Genomic DNA, 19492 nt, shown 5'->3' on the forward strand with positions numbered 1-19492 from the left:
AGACAAAAGTTTTATCTTTGTTACTTTTCCTCAAAGATGATGCCCGGAGAGTTGGGTCAAGTGCAGTGCCTGAAGCTGGTCCTGGGGCAATGCCAAGGCTCCCATCCTGCTGCCCTCAGCATTCACCATGTGGGGTATCTTTGCAAGGCCACAACTCATTAGGACATCCTCATCCAAGCTGTCTTCAGCAACATAACCACCAGTTTCAGCATCACCCTGGTGCCCACTCTGCAGTGCCACCATCAATGCCTTCATTTCCTGAATCGAACTGTCCTTTGGAGAGACCTGCTGTAGTGCCAGCACCTTGTGGAGCTAATGGAAATGCAGGTGGCCAGTATCATGATCAGGTTTGTATTCCTTTATCATTTCTTTAAAAAAAAGGGAAGGGGAAAGAATAGTGGACATTAGAGCTTCCTAAAGACTAGAAACATTATTCTGATACTAAGAATATAATAATCATTAACAAAAACAGAACTACCTGGAAAAACTCAGCAGGTCTGGCAGCATCAGCGGAGAAGAAAAGAGTTGACGTTCGAGTCTTCATGACCCTTCCACAGAACTGAGCGAATATAAGGAGAGGGGTGAAATTTAAGGTGGTGAGGTGGTGGGGGGGGTGGGGGGAGAGAAGCTGGGGGGGCGTGGTGTGGTTGTAGGGACAAGCAAGCAGTGATAGGAGCAGATAATTAAAAGATGTCACAGACAAAAGAACACAGAGGTGTTGAAGGTAGTGATTATTATCTAAACTAATGTGTTAATTAAGAATGGATGGTAGGGCATTCAAGGTACAGCTCTAGTGGGGGTGGGGTGGAAAGACTAGCAGGGCATAAAAGATTTAAAAATAATGGAAAAGAGAAATCTATATAAATTATTGGAAAAAACAAAAGGAAGGGGGAAGAAACAGAAAGGGGGTGGGGATGGAGGAGGGAGTTCAAGATCTAAGGTTGTTGAACTCAATATTCAGTCCAGAAGGCTGTAAAGTGCCTAGTCGGAAGATGAGGTGCTGTTCCTCCAGTTTGCGTTGGGCTTCACTGGAACAATGCAGCAAGCCAAGGACAGACATGTGGGCAAGAGAGCAGGGTGGAGTGTTAAAATGGCAAGCGACAGGGAGGTTTGGGTCATTCTTGCGGACAGACCTCAGGTGTTCTGCAAAGCGATCGCCCAGTTTGCGTTTGGTCTCTCCAATATAGAGGAGCAACGAATGCAGTAAACAAAGTTGGGGGAAATGCACGTGAAATGCTGCTTCACTTGAAAGGAGTGTTTGGGCCCTTGGACGGTGAGGAGAGAGGAAGTGAAGGGGCAGGTGTTGCATCTTTTGCGTGGGCATGGGGAGGTGCCATAGGTGGGGGTTGAGGAGTAGGGTTTGATGGAGGAGTGGACCAGGGTGTCCCGGAGGGAGCGATCCCTACGGAATGCCGCCAGGGGGGTGAAGGGAAGATGTGTTTGGTGGTGGCATCATGCTGGAGTTGGGGGAAATGGCGGGGGATGATCCTTTGAATGCGGAGGCTGGTGGGTGATAAGTGAGGACAAGGGGGACCCTATCATGTTTCTGGGAGGGAGGAGAAGGCGTGAGGGCGGATGCGCGGGAGATGGGCCGAACACGGTTGAGGGCCCTGTCAACGACCATGGGTGGAAAACCTCGGTTAAGGAGGACATATCAGAGGAACTGTTTTTGAAGGTAGCATCATCAGAACAGATGCAAAGGAGGCAAAGGAACTAAGAGAATGGGATGGAGTCCTTACAGGAAGCGGGGTGTGAGGAGCTGTAATCGAGGTAGCTGTGGGAGTCAGTAGGCTTGTAATGGATATTGGTGGACAGTCTATCACCAGAGATTGAGACCGAGAGGTCAAGGAATGGAAGGGTAGTGTCAGAGATGGACCATGTGAAAATGATGGAGGAGTGAAGTTTGGAAGCAAAATTAATAAATTTTTCCAAGTCCCGACAAGAGCATGAAGCAGCACCAAAGTAATCATCGATGTACCGGAGAAAGAGTTGTGGAAGGGGGCTGGAGTAGGACTGGATCAATGAATGTTCCACATACCCCATAAAGAGACAGGCATAGCTGGGGCCCATGCGGGTACCCATAGCCACACCTTTTATTTGGAGGAAGGGAGAGGAGTTGAAGGAGAAATTGTTCAGTGTGAGAACAAGTTCAGCCAGACGGAGGAGAGTAGTGGTGGATGGGGATTGTTCGGGCCTCTGTTTGAGGAAGAAGCTAAGGGCCCTCAGACCATCCTGGTGGGGATGGAGGTGTAGAGGGATTGGACGTCCATGGTGAAGAGGAAGCAGTTGGGGCCAGGGAACTGGAAATTGTTAATGTGACGTAAGGTGTCAGAGGAATCACAGATGTAGGTGAGAAGGGACTGGACAAGGGGAGAGAGAAGGGAGTCAGGATAACGAGAATTGAGTTCCGTGGGACAGGAGCAGGCTGACACGATCAGTCTACCGGGACAGTTCTGTTTGTTGATTTTGGGTAGGAGGTAGAAGCGGGCCGTCCGAGGTTGGGTGACTATCAGGTTGGAAGCTGTGGGAGGAAGATCTCCAGAGGAGATGAGGTCAGTGACAGTCCTGGAAACAATGGCTTGATGTTCAGTGGTGGGGTCATGGTCCAGGGAGAGGTAGGAGGAAGTGTCTGCGAGTTGACGTTCAGCCTCCGCGAGGTAGAGATCAGTGTGCCAGACAACAACAGCACCACCCTTGTCAGCGGGTTTGATGACAATGTCAGGGTTGGACCTGAGAGAACGGAGTGCAGTAAGTTCAGAGAGAGACAGATTAGAATGGGTGAGAGGAGCAGAGAAATTGAGACAACTAATGTCACGCCGACAGTTCTCAATGAAAAGATCAAGAGAAGGTAAGAATCCAGGTGGAGGGACAATATTGGAGGAGGGTAAAAGGATCCGTTGAATGGGGAGAGGACTCCTGCCCAAAGAAGTGAGCACGGAGACGATGACGGCGGAAGAAGAGTTCAGCATCGTACTGAGCCCGAAATCCATTGAGATGAGGGCATAAGGGTATGAAACTAAGTCCTTTGCTGAGCACTGAACATTCAGCGTCGGAGAGGGGAAGGTCAGGGGGTATAGTGAATACACGGCCCGGGCTGGGATTGGAAGATGGGGTGGGGACGGAAGGACAGGCAGGGGTGGAGGGTCCTAGATGGGTGTTGGTGTCGATGAGTTGTTGGAGCTTGCGTTCCTTAGCACTTGAGAGATAGAGAAAAAGTTTCTTGTTGAGGCGTTGGATGAGACGAAGAATAAAATGAAACTGGGGGCAGCTTTGAAAAAGGGTACGGCGGTGCTGTTGGAGGGAGAGGTCGAGTGTGTTCATATGGCGGCACATGGCACTGAGTGTGGATCTCAGAATGTGACGGGAACAGCAGTCCGAGAAACGCTTAATGTCCCGGAGATACCTGTAATCCTGGGTGGGTTCAAAACAAGAGGGATGGAATTTCAGTTGAAATCCATGTGGGGTGAGACGGAGACAGTCACTGAGAAAGGAGATATGGCTGTGAAAGCAGGTTTTAGTAAACACCTTGTCAAACACTAGGAGAGAAATGGAAAGCAGTGAAGGTGAACAAGGCAAAAGAGTTGCATTAAGTTGTGTTTTATAATGGAATTGAATAAATGTTTGAGGCCTATAAATTGTATTGTGATGTCCATCCATTTCCTACAGGAAAAGCTCCAGAATGCTTGATTAAAAACTGAGTTTTAAGATGACTAATACCTAAACTTACTTTGATTCATAAGTATGATACAACTTAGTTCTTTGCAAATAGAATTTTAGTGTTTCATTAACTATTCTGTTCTAAATTTAGCTAATTTTAAGCCACTTATCACTTCCCAGATGTAATTATTCAAATAATTCTTTGTGTTGAGCAATACACTATTTTGAGAAGCAAAGACTTAGGATATGGTTTTTCAATTAAAATGTCAATGGGTTTAAATTGACAGATATGTTTGAACTTTTATACATTTCTAACAGTTGCATACAGCAAATGTGAACTTTATAATATAATCCATAAGGCAGAAGAGAACCCTAATGGAAGTATTTTTAGCGTGAAGTGTTCCCAAACAACTTTCAACAAGATGTGAAGTGGATGCAGCAAAGGCGGGAGTTTCTTGGAAGGATTTTTAAAAAGTGACTTCACAACATATGAAAAATCTATTAATGCAAGAGAAAATCAAGCGGAATATAGAAGATGCACAGGGGAAGCAAAGATAAATAGGTAGCAAAAGAAAATAGCAAAGAATTTTCTAGATTTAAGTGAAGTAATCAAAATAAAAAGGCTAGGACCATTAGAGACAAAAAGTTAAACAAGTAATCTACTTAAAAATAGTAGCAAATAAGCTTTAACAGACCATAATATGGAATAAAATGAATATTTGTCACAATATGGGTTGACTAAGGATAGCTTTCTGCAAGTCCAGGATCTCTAAGTTACGTTTGACAAGCTTAAGGAAGCATTTGAGAGAGAAAAGGTAACTAAAAGCTGACGTTATATTATGCAACAGTGATTATTCAGTAATTAAAAGGATTCAGCTAAGTCTTTTTGCCTGCTTTTGAAAAGTATGAAATTGGTTTGCTAAACCAGTGCAGTTTATGTTGATATTTACACAGTGCTTTGTATTCATGCAATTGGAATATTTAATTCGCATATGAGTAGTTTTCCCAAATCAAAGATAGATTGTATATTTGAATTTTAATTTACTGTCTGTTAATCGCTTTTAGTTTCACTTTGAATTTGGAAAGCGGGGTGTAGTCAACTATTGCTATTCTGCCAGGTCTGAAATCATACTTGGTAGAAATTCTAAATCATAAATGACTGAAAGTGAACATACATAACCAGTGAAATTATGGACAAAATGTTTTATAATTTGATGGACCTGCAATGATCTGCATATAACCTTCATTCTTTTCTTTTGAACAGACGTTGCCTGTTGATTTAAGTAGTGGTGGTGTTAGAAGCCATGGGAGTGGGAGTTTCCATGGTACTTCTGCATTTGATCCCTGCTGTCCTGGATCGTCTTCACGTACTGCAGTCTATGGAGCGCAAGCTACAGCTGGTACAAGCCAGCCAGTAACTGTTGAGGGATATAGTTCTGGGATGGTCGCACAGGCTCAAGGTCAACCGCAGCCGCCACTCGCTTCCTGCCGACATTATATGCACCCTACCTGTAAGCCTTACTTTTCAGATACCATCTTGCTGTTTGTGGTAGTAGCCATCATTTTTAAGTTGCCATCTGGCATAACCACCTAGCGTTCTGTCAAAAAAATACATTTTTATCCATAAATGTGGTGAAAGTAACAATGGTTGTACTTTTAATGTGAATAATTTAATTTATCTTTCCTGAAACTGATAGTTAAGGATGGTATAGATTTTTTAGTTACAGTATTTATATCAGATTAAATATACTCCTTAGCAACTTGTTACACAGTGAGTTAAGTTGTGCTGTGAGGGAAAATTAGATGCCAAGTCAATCTACCTCACACTTGCATACTTCCTAGCAGCTGCTTTGCACAACACCCAAAAATGGAAAGCTTGGCTGCTTTTGAGGTTAGGAAACAGTTCTACAGATTTTTAATTGAATTCCTGTGTTTACAGTGTCTGCATTAAGAAGCCTGATACAGGCATTGTGAATATCTGCATTTAGTTCAATAAATTCCATTCATTTAGTGTGTCACCATTTAAATTTTTTCTATATTGCCTTTTTCCAAATTATTTGAGTGGTTGCTCATTACTGTAACCAAATATACAAGGGCTAAGTGCTAAAATGGTGCAGGTTTTTTTAGTCTGATAGTTCAGATCCTTCATTATAAATTTCCGTTTAGCCAAATTGTAAGGTTCCAATCATCGTGCTCCATGCTAGCCACAAAAGATTTTGTTGTTTGTAAAAATCATGAAATGAAAATTAAAATATCCATGAATGACACACTGATGTTTTCTTTCCTCCTATTAATACAATCACTGATATAGACCTCTCTTGTAATTTATGATGAAGATGAGAATGTGTAGTGTCCCAAGTTTAAGCAGCCAGATGATAATCACTGTCTAGTTTTATGTGGTTTACATGTTTTAAGCCTTGACCATAGTACCAGAAAGTGATTAGCACCAATGGACCTATATGCAAACTTCAGTCATAGAGGAGAGAAAATTCTAGGGTGAGGGTACAGGAGGAAATTGTACTTTTTAATCAAAAATTTTCTACAAGTGCCAAAAACACAGGCGCCTTCATAAAGAAAATGTCAACAAAAATCAAAATTGCTGCTTCATCCCAACCGACCCTTCACTTTCTGGTTATATTGTTGCAAAGGAAATTGCTGGATGTTTGATTAAAACTCAGCATTAAGATGGTGAATGTGTAAATTTGCTGTGATTCCTAAATTTGTTAGTTCAGGTTCTTTTTTAGTCAGCTAAATGGATGTTTCTGTTCTAATTTCAATCAATTTTAAGCTACTTGTGTTTAAATAATCATTTAAGTTTGTCTGGTGTTCAGGAAATAAACCAGTTTTGAGAAAGAAACCTTAAGTGCTTATTGTTACTCTTCCAGTGCTTCAGATCTTTTTCAATTACCTTGAATTTTTAAGAGGTGGTGGTTGTAAACAGAATACTGATGGTTAATCTGGTTACAAACCTATTGTAGCTCTTTGCTATTGCTGTCTCTTAAGAGTTGCACTTGATGTTGCCAAAATTTTTCAAATCCTCTGCAAAATAGACTTTTTTTGTGTTTTTCTTTACTTAGCAAGGAGAAACACTTTTTTCTCCGCTTAGAATTTCTCCACAATAGTATTACAAAGATTGGGAGCTCTTCACCTGTGAGATTGCGAACAAAATCCCCTTGTCACCGCACAGTGTCAAATGGCTTTGTTATTATTAGTGCTATAAACGCATGAGCAAAATCTGTGCTTTTTTAGGTTGTATCTATTTAAGAATAAAGGTCCTAGTTGCTGCATTTGAACCTGGGACCTTTAATTTACTGAACCTCATGGAGCTCTCATCTTCCACTATTTGTAGAGAAATTAAAGCTCAGTGATGAATTAGCTAATTTTGGCCAGATCTGAGAGAACTACAATTAGCTTGAGTGTTCCTGCAGCTTCTGCTTTTAACTTCTGTCTAGTGATCTAGATGTTTGCATTTGCATCTGGTGAGAGTGGAGAGTGGCTAAGTGATATCTCCAAGTTCCTAGTGGTCATGAACCTACATCATAATATCATCCCTTGTATGACATTAATTGCCAGTCTTTCTCACAGGACCACCCTGTGGTTTCTTCTAGGAAATAGAGATATTGTCACACTAGTGCATTAAGGAGTGCCCTAATGTGTTGAGTAGTGGGAATTTTTCTCTCCCTCTGACTGGACCATACAAGACTTAGTGTTAGAGACTGACATTGGGTGCCTAAAATAGGAAGAGTTCCATTCCCCTGCATGAATACCCCTCACCTTGAGCTCAAAAAGAGGAGGTGCAAATCTGATTAGCTATACAGCATTCCATTGCTGCATAGTTTGTGAACATTAATTCTGAAGGCTAATGCATGATAAATGACCAAATTAATAGTAAGATAGCAGAGAATTGCAAGCATGGAACCAACTTCTTTAAGAGGAGGGATAAGGAGCAAAAATTGTGGAAGATAATTGGGTTTTTTATTTTAGTTTTCACTTATTAGGAATAATTTCCATTCCCTATAAAGTTTTGATACTGTAATTTTTTCAAAGGTGTCTATTTCAGGTTACTGCTAATTTTGATTTTATTTACTGTTTCCTCCCAGATGCCCCATTGCCACGACCACTGCACCACCAGGCTACCACATGCCCACATGCGCATGGAAATCCTCCCCCTCCACCACAACCTGCTCCCCAGCCAGAGTATGCTATTCCCCATCCAGTGCACCCTTTCCACCCACAGATTCCCTCACATCCTTCAACTCACACTGTACCACCAGCACCTCCACCCCCTCCACATCATCTTCCTGCAGCAGCAGCAACAATGCCTCACCACATCTCTGCTCCACCACCTTCCTCTCAAAGACTGCATCACCATGAAATGCTTCAGAGAATGGAGGCACAGCGAAGAAGAATGATGCAACACCCAACGTAAGCCATGGCTCTGCTGTTGTACCAAGCATTTTTGTAACTCTACTAGCGTACTTAGATGGTTGAGTTAAGTACCAGGGATTTGTAAATTCCCATGTATCACTTTAAAAATTAAAAGTTGGATTATCTTAGTTTTATGCTGGTAGCATTTTGGATTATCTTAGTTTTATACTGGTAGCATTTTGGATTATCTTAGTTTTATACTGGCAGCATTTTTAAAACCAGAATTTATGCAGTTAATATTGCCACCTGTGTGGCCTCCTGGCTTGTATCTTCCAGTTTTTTTGTCGTATATCTTTCTGGTCTCCACAATTTTGAATTAAACAGTTAGACACCATGAGTTACTTTGAGATTCACTAATTCAAAACATAGATATTTGACAGCAGGGATGATGAAATTGGACATTTTCTATCATAACCCTGAAATCTCAGTGTTTAAATGCCCTACTAGAGATTGGCCCGCCCAATTAAAAATCTAAACCATCGCATAGTAAAGCATCCCAGATGAGTTATTGATATGATGCTTTATGTCAATCATTACTACCAATATGTTACTGAACATTGAGATTATCTGTATACACTAGGGGTAAAACAATGCTAAATGATGCATATCATGCTGAACAATTTAGATTGCCACAACAGTCACTTAAACTGATGGAAGGGCAATCACTGAAGACCTTTAACAGTGGTAGATTTCAGCAATGTTCTTAGAGGTACCAACATGTCAGCCTGAGAGGCTGCCAGCACCTTGCGGGCATCTGACCCCCAGCCATTTCCTGGCCTCCCCCACCCCCAATGACAGGCATGGCCAACAATATCCCAGGAAGCCTGCTAAAATTGTCAATTAACCTGATCGTAGAAAATTCACCAGGCTCGGTGTTGACTGTACCGTGGGTAAATGTAAAAGCCCATCTTGACAAACTTGTGCTGGTGAGGATAAGAGCAGGATTTTGCCACAGGCTTCCAGACCCTGACATTGGACAAAATGGGGTGACCGGCTCAGCCGTTTTTTGGCTTGCCGTCCAATTAAGGGCCCCTTATACGGCTGACCCAATTGTGAGAGAGTTGTGTGCTGCTGAGGCAGGTTGGAGATTGAGAGGGTGCCTCAACATGGAGGCGTCCTCAGAGGTAAGTGGGCGGAAAAATTAATAATTACAGGAGACAAGTAGACAGGCCCCTCTGAGTAACTCACTGTGACATGGAATCTTACGCGACATGAAACTGACATCTGGCAGAGGGGCAAAGAAAAACAGAATTACCTGGAAAAACTCAGCAGGTCTGGCAGCATCGGCGGAGAAGAAAAGAGTTGACGTTTCGAGTCCTCATGACCCTTCGACAGAACTCGAAGGGTCATGAGGACTCGAAACGTCAACTCTTTTCTTCTCCGCCGATGCTGCCAGACCTGCTGAGTTTTTCCAGGTAATTCTGTTTTTGTTTTGGATTTCCAGCATCCGCAGTTTTTTTGTTTTTATCTGGCAGAGGGGGTTGCTCTGCCACTGGTAAAATGCCAGCAGGCCCGAAGAATCAGCCCTAATAACATCCTTAAATATTAGCCCAGAGGTGGGACTTTTCATGACCCTACCCAACCAATTCCTCCACCATCACCTCCCAGCACACCATCCCGGGACCAGCCATAACCTTTTGATGTCCAGTGTAAGACCTGGCAGGTGATGATTCTATTGCAGTTTAAATTTGTTGGTAAAACCCAGGGATATCAGAAGAAAAGCTTATTTTGTAATGGATAGGAACTCTTCAGTTTAATAAAGGTACATTTAAAAAGCTTTTAAATTCACAAGTATTCCATGGTCATACTTCTTCTTTACAAAATGGCTGGAATCTTAAATACATGGTATAAATGTATGAAAACGACTTCCCCTCCCCCTAAATGTTATCCAATGAATGTTAATTTTGATTTAAAGCCCATGATCCCAATGCTGCAAACAAAGAACTGCAAATTTAACAAACATGATTGTGTTACTAGCAAAAAGAATTTAAAGACCAAATTTGCCACGGTGTTGATTTTTGATTAATAACAAAATATTTATATGTCCCATTTAATCCTGCAGAAAGCAAAATGTTACCCAGTCCCAAGTTTGAAGTTTATGGCCTCTTTGTTTTCTGGCATTGTTGATGAAATGTATAGTTGGAGTTATCATGAGATAATTTTGTATGTATTAACTGTTGTGTTGTACTGTTTTCCAGTCGAGCACATGAGCGACCTCCACCACATCCACATCGTATGCACCCTAACTATGGCCATGGGCATCATATTCATGTTCCTCAGACAATGTCATCACATCCTCGACAACCACCAGAGAGGCCAACCTGGTCAGTAGAGAATCTTCCTGTTTAATTTGCGCATGTAACCATTTTATGCTTTATTTTCTAAGCCGCATGGGGTAGCAGAGCCCAAGTTTTGATTCCTGTGGAAAGGTGTGGATTAGTTTTTTTTACTTAGAAGAACCTCTACTCAGTGGTGTTAATAAATTTCTGAGTGAATTTATAAATTAGTAAATTATAATGCAGTTGAATTCACTGAAAATCTACCGAGATGCAGAAAGGGACCACAACCCAGAATGTTAATCTGGGCTTTCTAATGCTAACAGCATATTGTGTTTTGCCAGCCTTTTTCATTTGTATTATAAATATCTTCACAACAACACTGAAAACACTTCTGAATCTTATTGTCCAGCTGAAAATGAATTTTGGACTTTAATGAATGTGAAAATATTTCATGGTCAAAGAAATGTTACAAATTACTTATTGGTCACTTTAACAGAAAATAATTTTTGTTCTGCATGTCATTTTGATTTATTAATCTTGTACAAGGCCTTAGATTCTGGAGTTTGCACAAAAAAATTGGTCTAGAGGTCCCAGACATGTGATTTTACTGTGTGTGTCTTTTTCTGTTAGTTATTCATTGCTTTTTCTAAATAATATGTGACACTTTGTAGCTATGAATAATGAACTAAGTATAATTGAGTAAAGAATTAATAAACTTTTCTTGAACTATTGCAGGGATTTGGGTATTGACCCGGGGGTGACTACAGCACCATATCCACCAAGTCACCTTCCCCCTCACTTGGCCCATTATCACCCACCTCCACCTCCCCGACTTCACCACTTCCCAATTGGAGCACTACCGTTTATGGTGAGCAAAACAATAGATTATATTTCACAATTAATTTGTCAATCAGGATCACATTTATGAAAATTGCCTTTTCAAATGGGCACTTGTTCAAATGTCATAAGCTCAAATCCACTGACTTGTTAGAATACAGTCCTACAGACTAAGTCTCTGATGTGTTTCAATACTAGTTCTGCACATATTTTATGTTTGTACGTTGCTTTGTAAATTATTTACAAATGATATTGTCAAAAATGTGTCGGCTTGTTGCATTATGGTGTTCTTGCTATAATCACTCTTTTCTCTTAACTTAGGAAGGGGATGGGCGAGGGGGGAGGTATTGTGCACTGCTGCTTTCACCACGGCTTTTGTGCTGAAAAGCAGCTATAAAGCCTATTAGTAGACCACAGTCACAAGAAAAAGGACTGTAGTAACTTTAACAGATAAGTAAACTCTGGGATGTGCTTTCAATTTAAAATTCTCCTCAATTTGTGCCATGACATTTTGAAGAATTAACCTATCTTCTATATATTAGGAAAATTCATCCATTCGGTGAAGCATTTCCTTTTGCATTTAGAACCTTCATTTCAAGTTTCTGCTTTCCCCAGAACCACTTCAATAACTTGGCTTGTAGTAGTTGCCTGGGGCATCAATTGGATGCTTCCAGACTTATCTGGATTCACAAATAAATTAACAATTCAGACATGCTTCTAGGTATTCTTCAGCTGCTACCTCCATCCTGATTGTCATGTCAGTGGAGTAATTTTGCTTTATTAATTAGAATCAAAATTACAATAATTTGCATTGATATAATGCCTGTAGTGTAGTAAAATGCCTCACGGCTCTTCACAGGGAGTTACGTAACAAACATTCTATACTGACTCACGTGGTGATATTAGGACAGGTGACCAAGCGATTGGTAAAAGATGCAGGTTTTAAGGAGCGTCTTAAAGGAGGACAGGGAGGCAGTTGTGTTTAAAGAAAGAATTCCAAAAATTGGAGCATAGGCAGTTCAAAGTATGCCACCAGTGGTGGGACAGTGGAAGTTGATGTGCAAGTGGCTAGAATTTGAGGAGCACAGAGATTGTGAAGTCATGAATGAGGTTGCAGAGGCAAGAAAAGGTGAGGCCCCAGTAAGATTTAAACGAAAGGATCAGAATTTTAAATTTGTAGCATTGTTGAAAGCAAGAGACAATATAGATCAGTGAGCAGTGGTTGATAGCTGAACAGAACGTGGTGTGAATTTAGATACAGACGGCAGAGTTTTGGACGAATTGAAGTTTATGGGCAGTGGAATGTGGTAGGCCAGCCTAGAGCACTTTGGGACAGTCATCTTGAGCTAACGGATATGTGGATGAGGTTTCAATAGCCATTGGGCTAGGGCAGGGGAGGAAATAGGCGATATGACAGAGGTGGAAGTGACCATTCTTGTTGATGGAGAAAACATGGAGTTGGAAGCTCAACTCAAGGCCAAGTAGGGTGCTGAGGTTGCAAATAATCTGGTTGAGCCTCAACAGTGGCAGGGAGAACAAGTAAACAGAAAGCTATTAAATTGTTAAGTGATGAGCTGTTGTCGAACACATCATTTTTAACCTAAGATTCTAACAGAACATGTTATTGTTGTGCATTTCTAGATTGCACAATTCAACTTGAAATGCATATAAAGTTCAGAACTAAATTTAATCTCAATAGTCAAATGGCTTACTGGGAACTATATTTTTGCAGATATTTTAAAGGACAGTTATCAGAAGTATGAGGTTGTAATGGTTAAATGGGTGTTAATGCTGGTGGAAACCTTGAGATAAACTGCACCTTCTAGCTTTTCCCCTTGTGTACTGTTTACTACCCAAAATTGGGAAGTTAAATATTGTTTGAAAATTCTTCGGTGGCTAGTTAAAAACTTGTTAATCTTTCAGAAAAAGAAGCTGGTGAAATTTAAGATGACTAGGTAGGAATAAGTTCGATCACAGAGCTGAAGTTAATTCAAAATGGAAGCAGCTGAACTCATTGGGATATTATTTTTTCAAAGGCCAGAACTAAGCAAAAAGTTAATATAATTTTCAACACAAACTACAGAAGCAGATAATGCACACAATTTTAAAATCTTGAATGTACTTTAATCTGTTGCTGATTTTAAAACTCAAGATTGATTACATGCATAGGTTACTGATACTTTTGTTCTAAAACTATTTACCTGTAAATCAGACATTTGAAATCTGGCCACATCAGTGAAATGAGCTTTACGGTTACAGTTTTCTGGTTCATTTCCTATGGTTTCTACTCCCCATAGCTGGATTAACATCTTGGCCATTACTTGACTAATTAAGTGAATTCAGCTGCTTGGGAGCTACAAAATGAATATTATTGCAGGCGAAACAAAAAAAAAATTGCTGGAAACACACATCAGGTCAGTTAGCTACTGTGGAGAGAACAAGCAAGTTATTGTTTTAGATGTGAACCCTTCTGTTTAAGGAAGTTCAAAGTGATTCAATATTTAGTATATTTTCAATCTTTTTCCACACACTACTCTAAATTTTCATGGGGCTGTGTCACTATTGGAAAGTGCAGCAGTTCAATTGTATTTATCAGGACACTCCACAGAATTGACAACATAAAAATTGTACATGAACTGCTTAAATTTCTGTAGCAATTTTCACGTATGAAAATTTCTCAGGGACCCTTTCAGACAAGAAGGAAAAAGGAGCAGGAGAAATTTGCAGACAGGACTGAGGAAGGATAGCAAGTCTTTTGAAAGAAGAGGGAGATGGGTTAGGGAGAGTTTTAGAAAGCATGGGCATATTAACTGAAGAATTGGCCACAGCTGGTAGAGTGGAAAGAATGGGGCCCAACCAGTAAGGCAAATTCTGAGAAATAGAAGGTGCAGAATGGAGGAAATCATTAAAGCAGGGAAAGCAAAGGCTTGAAAATGAGGGCAAAGACCTTGATATTGGTGCATTAGAGGACTGGGAGTCTTGGACCTCGACAAGAACCAACAGGGATAACACAGTCAAGTCTGTAAGAGATGTTAGCCCATGTGACAAAATTGAGATGCATTAACGGTGTGCATTGGACTTAAGATGTTTAATATATTAAAGTTTCCCACAGTTAGTTTATGAATCCAGATTTTTTTTTTATATACATAAGATGTTATGAACACTGACAGGAAAAGACCCTCTGGTCCATCCAGCCTGTCCCACACAATGGTATACGCTCTCTACCCCATCCCAAAACCCTATATGACCCTCTGGGAAAGGCAAAAAAAAGATTAAAAACTAGTCCAATTTGGGGGAAAATATCTGTCAAATTCCTTTCCTGATCATTGCTTTCTAAGGCAGTGCTAGTCCAGGAAATGATTCTGGCCCTGAAAATTCTATGCAGTGCATACCTTTTGTGCAAAGTGATTTCCACCCCAGTCAGAAACCAATCTAATTCCAGAGGTTCACTGTTCTCTAAAAACCACCTACTGACATCTAAGCATCGATTCTCCTCTTCTTACTAATAACCTTGGTCAAATCACCTCTTAATTTTACGCTTTCTAAAGTGTAAAGTCCCACCTCTTATGGCCTGTCTTCTTAACTAAGATGCTTTAAACTGGAAATTGGTCTAGTGACCACCCTGCACCCTTCCCTAATCCTCTATATCATCCACAAAACTGGACACATTATTCTAATGAGGCCTGACCAAAATCTTGTATGAGGACAAAATAACATGCATTATAGTCCCTTATCCTATAAATGTACCCGAACATGGATGGCTCTAGCTTTCACTTCACACCATTGCTCATTAACCTTGAGATTTATACACTAGAACAAACATTCTTTCTCCGCCTGCTTTAATGCTTTTTCCTGAAGGGTGTTATGTGTGTTTAGTGGTGACCATGTCCACATGTACAATACTGCACTTTTTCCAAGTTAAACATAATTTTTCAGTCATGAATATCCAACACATCACAATCTAAAAACAAAAAAACTGCGGATGCTGGAAATCCAAAACAAAAACAGAATTACCTGGAAAAACTCAGCAGGTCCGGCAGCATCGGCGGAGAAGAAAAGAGTTGACGTTTCGAGTCCTCATGACCCTTCGACAGAACTATCACAATCTGTCTGAAGCAGTCCAGCATTGTCAACAGTCCTGACAATGTAAAATTGCCCCAAACATCTACATCTAGATCATTGATAAAAGCAGTAAATAATGGTCCCAGTAACAATGTGTGTGGAATGCCACTGGTGACCAGTCTCTAAACATATCCAAATCCATCTATAACTACTTCCATCCTACGGCCTTCTGTCAGTTCTCAATCAGTTCAATATGTTACTGTTCATATCAGACACTTCATAGAATATTTGCAGTGAAGAAGGAGGCCATTCAGCCAATCTAATGTTATAGAGAAGCCTCTTATGCAGTAACTTTTCGAAAGCTTTTTGGAAGCCTAGCTGGGGTAACATCCATGAAATGTTTGGTGCCTTCTTCAAAAAATACAATCAACTTTGTTAAACATTCCCTCTTTTTTTTATTTTTGTAGCTATATTGTGTGTCTCTAATGTATCTCTACAGACTTGACCTTAGATGAGAGTTTCAAGACTATTGTAATATATTTTAACTCAGTTGTCTAAATTATTTTTTCCTTGCATAGGCTGTACCACCAGACATGGCAGGCTATCCTCACATCCGCTACATTTCCTCAAGGTTGGAAGGAAGGTTTCCAGGTCTCCGAGCCACCTATGAGGTTAGTATCAACAGAACCAGGAAATGTAACTATTTTAGATTAAAGTGGGGATAAATCATACTTTTTTGCATAAAAAGGAATGTGAATATGTAAAATTAAAATGTGTATGTTAAGTTATTCTTTCTCATTCACAGGATTTGCTGCATTTAGAAGAACGACTGGGTAATGTTAATCGAGGTGCCTCACAGGGTACAATTGAGAGATGCACATACCCACACAAATATAAAAAGGTACAGACACTTCCTTATTATTTCAGTATTAATTTTTCATTTGTTATAGAAATTATTGATCTTTTAAATGATTCTGACATCTTATAATGTTAACAAATTAGTTAAAGTCATTGCTGCAAATGCTTTGTGTGATCTCTATGGTTGAACCACCTGACAAACTTGAATTTGTGGTAACAAGGTGATAACTGACTTACAGAGGAAACTGCAGTACAAACAGGAAGAAGAGGATGGAATAGAGGATGACACTGAGGAGAAATGTACTATCTGTTTGTCTATCCTAGAAGAAGGAGAAGATGTTAGGTAAGATAGTTTTGTAGATAAATATTCTGTTATTTAGATAAATGCATACCAACATTTCAAAGAATCTGAGAAGTTTTCTGTGGACAGGTCTTTTACTCCATTTTTTTCTTAAAAAAAAAGGATTAAATCTCAAAAAATCTTGATTAATTGTCAAACTAATTTTGATGCAAAAGGCAGTGGATTGGAGGGTTCACTTTCTCGTCAATAAACTGCTATTTTGTGTAAATTGGATCTCTTGTAGCACTGCAGCTCTGTCAATAAACATGTTCTTCCATATGTCTCTGATCTTGTAGTGAATCATTTTTTGAACTATGAAGAAAATTGTATATGGAATTATTAAGTACCTGATAAACTTGTTTGCTGTATTAATTGACCTATAATCACTATGCATACAATTGTCTTGCTGTAAAGAAATTTGTAACAGTTTTCGGCTGTGGTTGCTGAAGCTTTTAATTTGGGGCTAAAGCTTTTAATTTTTGTCGTCTCAAATTTATGAGAGTAAAGTAACACACCTTATTGAAATGTTTTTTTTTATTTTTTATCCCTATCAAAATGTATTTTTTTTTTCATCACATGGGGACTCTTCATATCCCTTATCAAAACTCAGACCTTCAAAGCTTAACATTTTTCAGGAAATGCCAACAGGCCTTATTTTGTGAAAATTGTTAGGAACCTTAAATCCATAACAAAGGGGAAAGCTAAATAAATATAGCCAGAAGTGTGATTTCTGGATTGTGACTAGATCCACTTATGGAGCAGAATTTTATGACAGCGGGATTTTACCTTCCTGATGTTGTCAGTGGGGTTTATAACGGCCCACCGCATTCTACAGCCCCGTCCCCATTGAAACAGGGCCGTAAAATTCTGCCCATGTAGTTAAGGTTTTTCAGCAATCTTAGAGGGACAAGTGGCGTACAGCCACACGAGATTGAGCAATAATTGAGCAGAATTGCAGCAGCTGTGTTTCCTTAATGGTTGCCTGCATTTTCCATTCTCACATACCCCTCTGTTAAAGCTCAAATGGAGTAATTGTATTGTGAAGCCGGTGACTCCTTGTTAAAGCGCACCAAAAGGCATGGAGGGGTTCCATCTGCACCTTCTCAAGGAAGTCTTCCTCTTTTCTCTCAACCCTGACCCTATTTCAATGTTGTGACTCTAAGCAGTTTGAGGGTGCCCCCTGAAAGGGCCCCTTAGTCTAGCTGTGGAGGGTTCACTTTCTCATCAATAAACTGCTATTTTGTGTAAATTGGATCTTAGATTGATTTAGATGGTAATACTAATGCTGAGACTCCCTTTTGGACAAAAAAAATATGTACATGCACATATTTAAGTAAAACTGATGGAATGCCTTTTTTCTTCTTTTCATACAGACGCCTTCCCTGCATGCACCTCTTCCATCAAGTGTGTGTGGACCAGTGGCTGACTACCAACAAGAAATGCCCCATATGCAGAGTGGACATTGAGGCTCAGCTGTCTGCAGATAGTTGACATCTTATTCAGTAACTCTACTCCGTACTGCAGTCAACCAAAGATGGCATGAATAACCTGTGCAGATTCAAAAGCATTGAACCTAGAGTGCGGCTACGCCACATAGTACAATTTATGCTAGGCCTACAATGATATTTCAGTATAGAGTTTAAATTTTAATGTATTTATGAAGCTTTTTTATGTGGCTTTTTGTTTTTCCAAGTCATTTTATTTTGCATGGTTCCTTGGATTGCATTTCTTTGCACATAACGGGCTTTATGTCCTCAGACTTGCAGGCAAGATTAGCTGCTCTAGATAGAAACAAAGTCATTTTCATGATGCCTTGCTTTACTGGAATAGAATATGTCATCAGTCACTAACCCTGGACTTTAATTTAAACATTTATATTAGATTGTGTATATAGATTGTGATCTGTTCATTAAGGAGGAATATCAAGACATTCCGTGATTAGGAAAACAGCTGCTGTATTGTAGAAACTCATTGTCAGACAGCAACCAATCAATCAATGGGATCCTGTCCCAACCAATTGCCATTACAAGAAGTATATATCCAACCATATAAACTGTTTAGGTTTTTAATAAAAATCCATTCTTATTTGGCACAGTGGTAGATGTAATTTTTAAGAATGTCAATATTCTACAAGACTAATGGGTTCACAAATTTTTATTTCATAGTTTTCTTTCACTTCTATTTTTGACTTATTTTGGTTTTCCCTTTTCTTTACGATTTTAGCTGTTTGGCTGCCATTAAACAGCTCTAACACTAATGTTATCTAAATTAGCTGTATTGCGTATACTTGCACATCTGATGATTTGTAATGGTGAGCTAGTCAGATTGTAGAACAAGGTTCTGTATGAAGTCATCAATAAGCACGTCTAGGTAATGTATTTGAAGGCAGATTGCAGAATGATGGCTGTTAAAGATTCAGGTGAAGTGTTGGAATGCAGTACCAATGGCAGGTATCCATGCATTCGCAGATTTGTAAAGGTCCCTGGATGCATTTTTCAGGGGGTCTTAGTTTTAAAGTTAATAAAGATAGTTAACTCCATATTGGCTGTTTTGTCTTTTATACTCAACGTTTCTCAATTCTGCTTGCAAGAAAAATTCCACAAGTTATGTTAATATTCCTGCTCTGGATGGTGGTTTCTGATTACATCCTGTTTTATTTTGATCTATAACTTGCTAATGGCAAAGAGAGAAAATAGATGCTGTGGATTCCTTTTTATACGGTAACAAGTGATCTGCAATCATCAAAAACCTGCTCAACGCTAGGCCTTTGACGTGTGATCAGACATTGCCATTTTAAAACACCAAATTGCTGGATAAGGAGAACTCATGTGGCAGGGCTTGGCTAGGGAATTTATGGGCGTTTAAATTATGGTACTTGGACATTAGAATACAAAGGTCTAATGTGAAATTCATTTATGCACAATTTTAATAAAGGTGTTCAGTTATTTAAAATAGTCAACAACTCTATTAAGATTATGGGCAATAGGATTTCATAGTGATCGATTATTAAGTATTTATATTTTCACAATGT

The 19492-nt window shown here is 39.7% G+C and overlaps 1 protein-coding gene across 3 annotated transcripts in view; it reads left to right on the forward strand.

The window, feature by feature from the left end:
* rnf111 (ring finger protein 111) overlaps positions 1-19000 on the forward strand; it is a 120485-nt gene extending 101485 nt beyond the window's left edge. For 2 of the 3 annotated variants that reach the window (XM_041175168.1, XM_041175169.1), the window contains exons 6-14: positions 37-347; positions 4922-5168; positions 7758-8082; positions 10284-10409; positions 11100-11232; positions 15842-15934; positions 16069-16164; positions 16343-16464; positions 17835-19000. In XM_041175168.1, coding sequence (XP_041031102.1) covers positions 37-347; positions 4922-5168; positions 7758-8082; positions 10284-10409; positions 11100-11232; positions 15842-15934; positions 16069-16164; positions 16343-16464; positions 17835-17952 — 1571 coding nt within the window. In that variant the 3' untranslated portion in view covers positions 17953-19000. The remainder of the gene's footprint in view (positions 1-36; positions 348-4921; positions 5169-7757; positions 8083-10283; positions 10410-11099; positions 11233-15841; positions 15935-16068; positions 16165-16342; positions 16465-17834) is intronic. The other variant, XM_041175170.1, reaches the window with a different exon arrangement.
* Positions 19001-19492: the final 492 nt, after the last annotated feature.

Source organism: Carcharodon carcharias, chromosome 26 (genome assembly GCF_017639515.1).
Source record: "Carcharodon carcharias isolate sCarCar2 chromosome 26, sCarCar2.pri, whole genome shotgun sequence".
NCBI classification, from domain to species: domain Eukaryota; kingdom Metazoa; phylum Chordata; class Chondrichthyes; order Lamniformes; family Lamnidae; genus Carcharodon; species Carcharodon carcharias.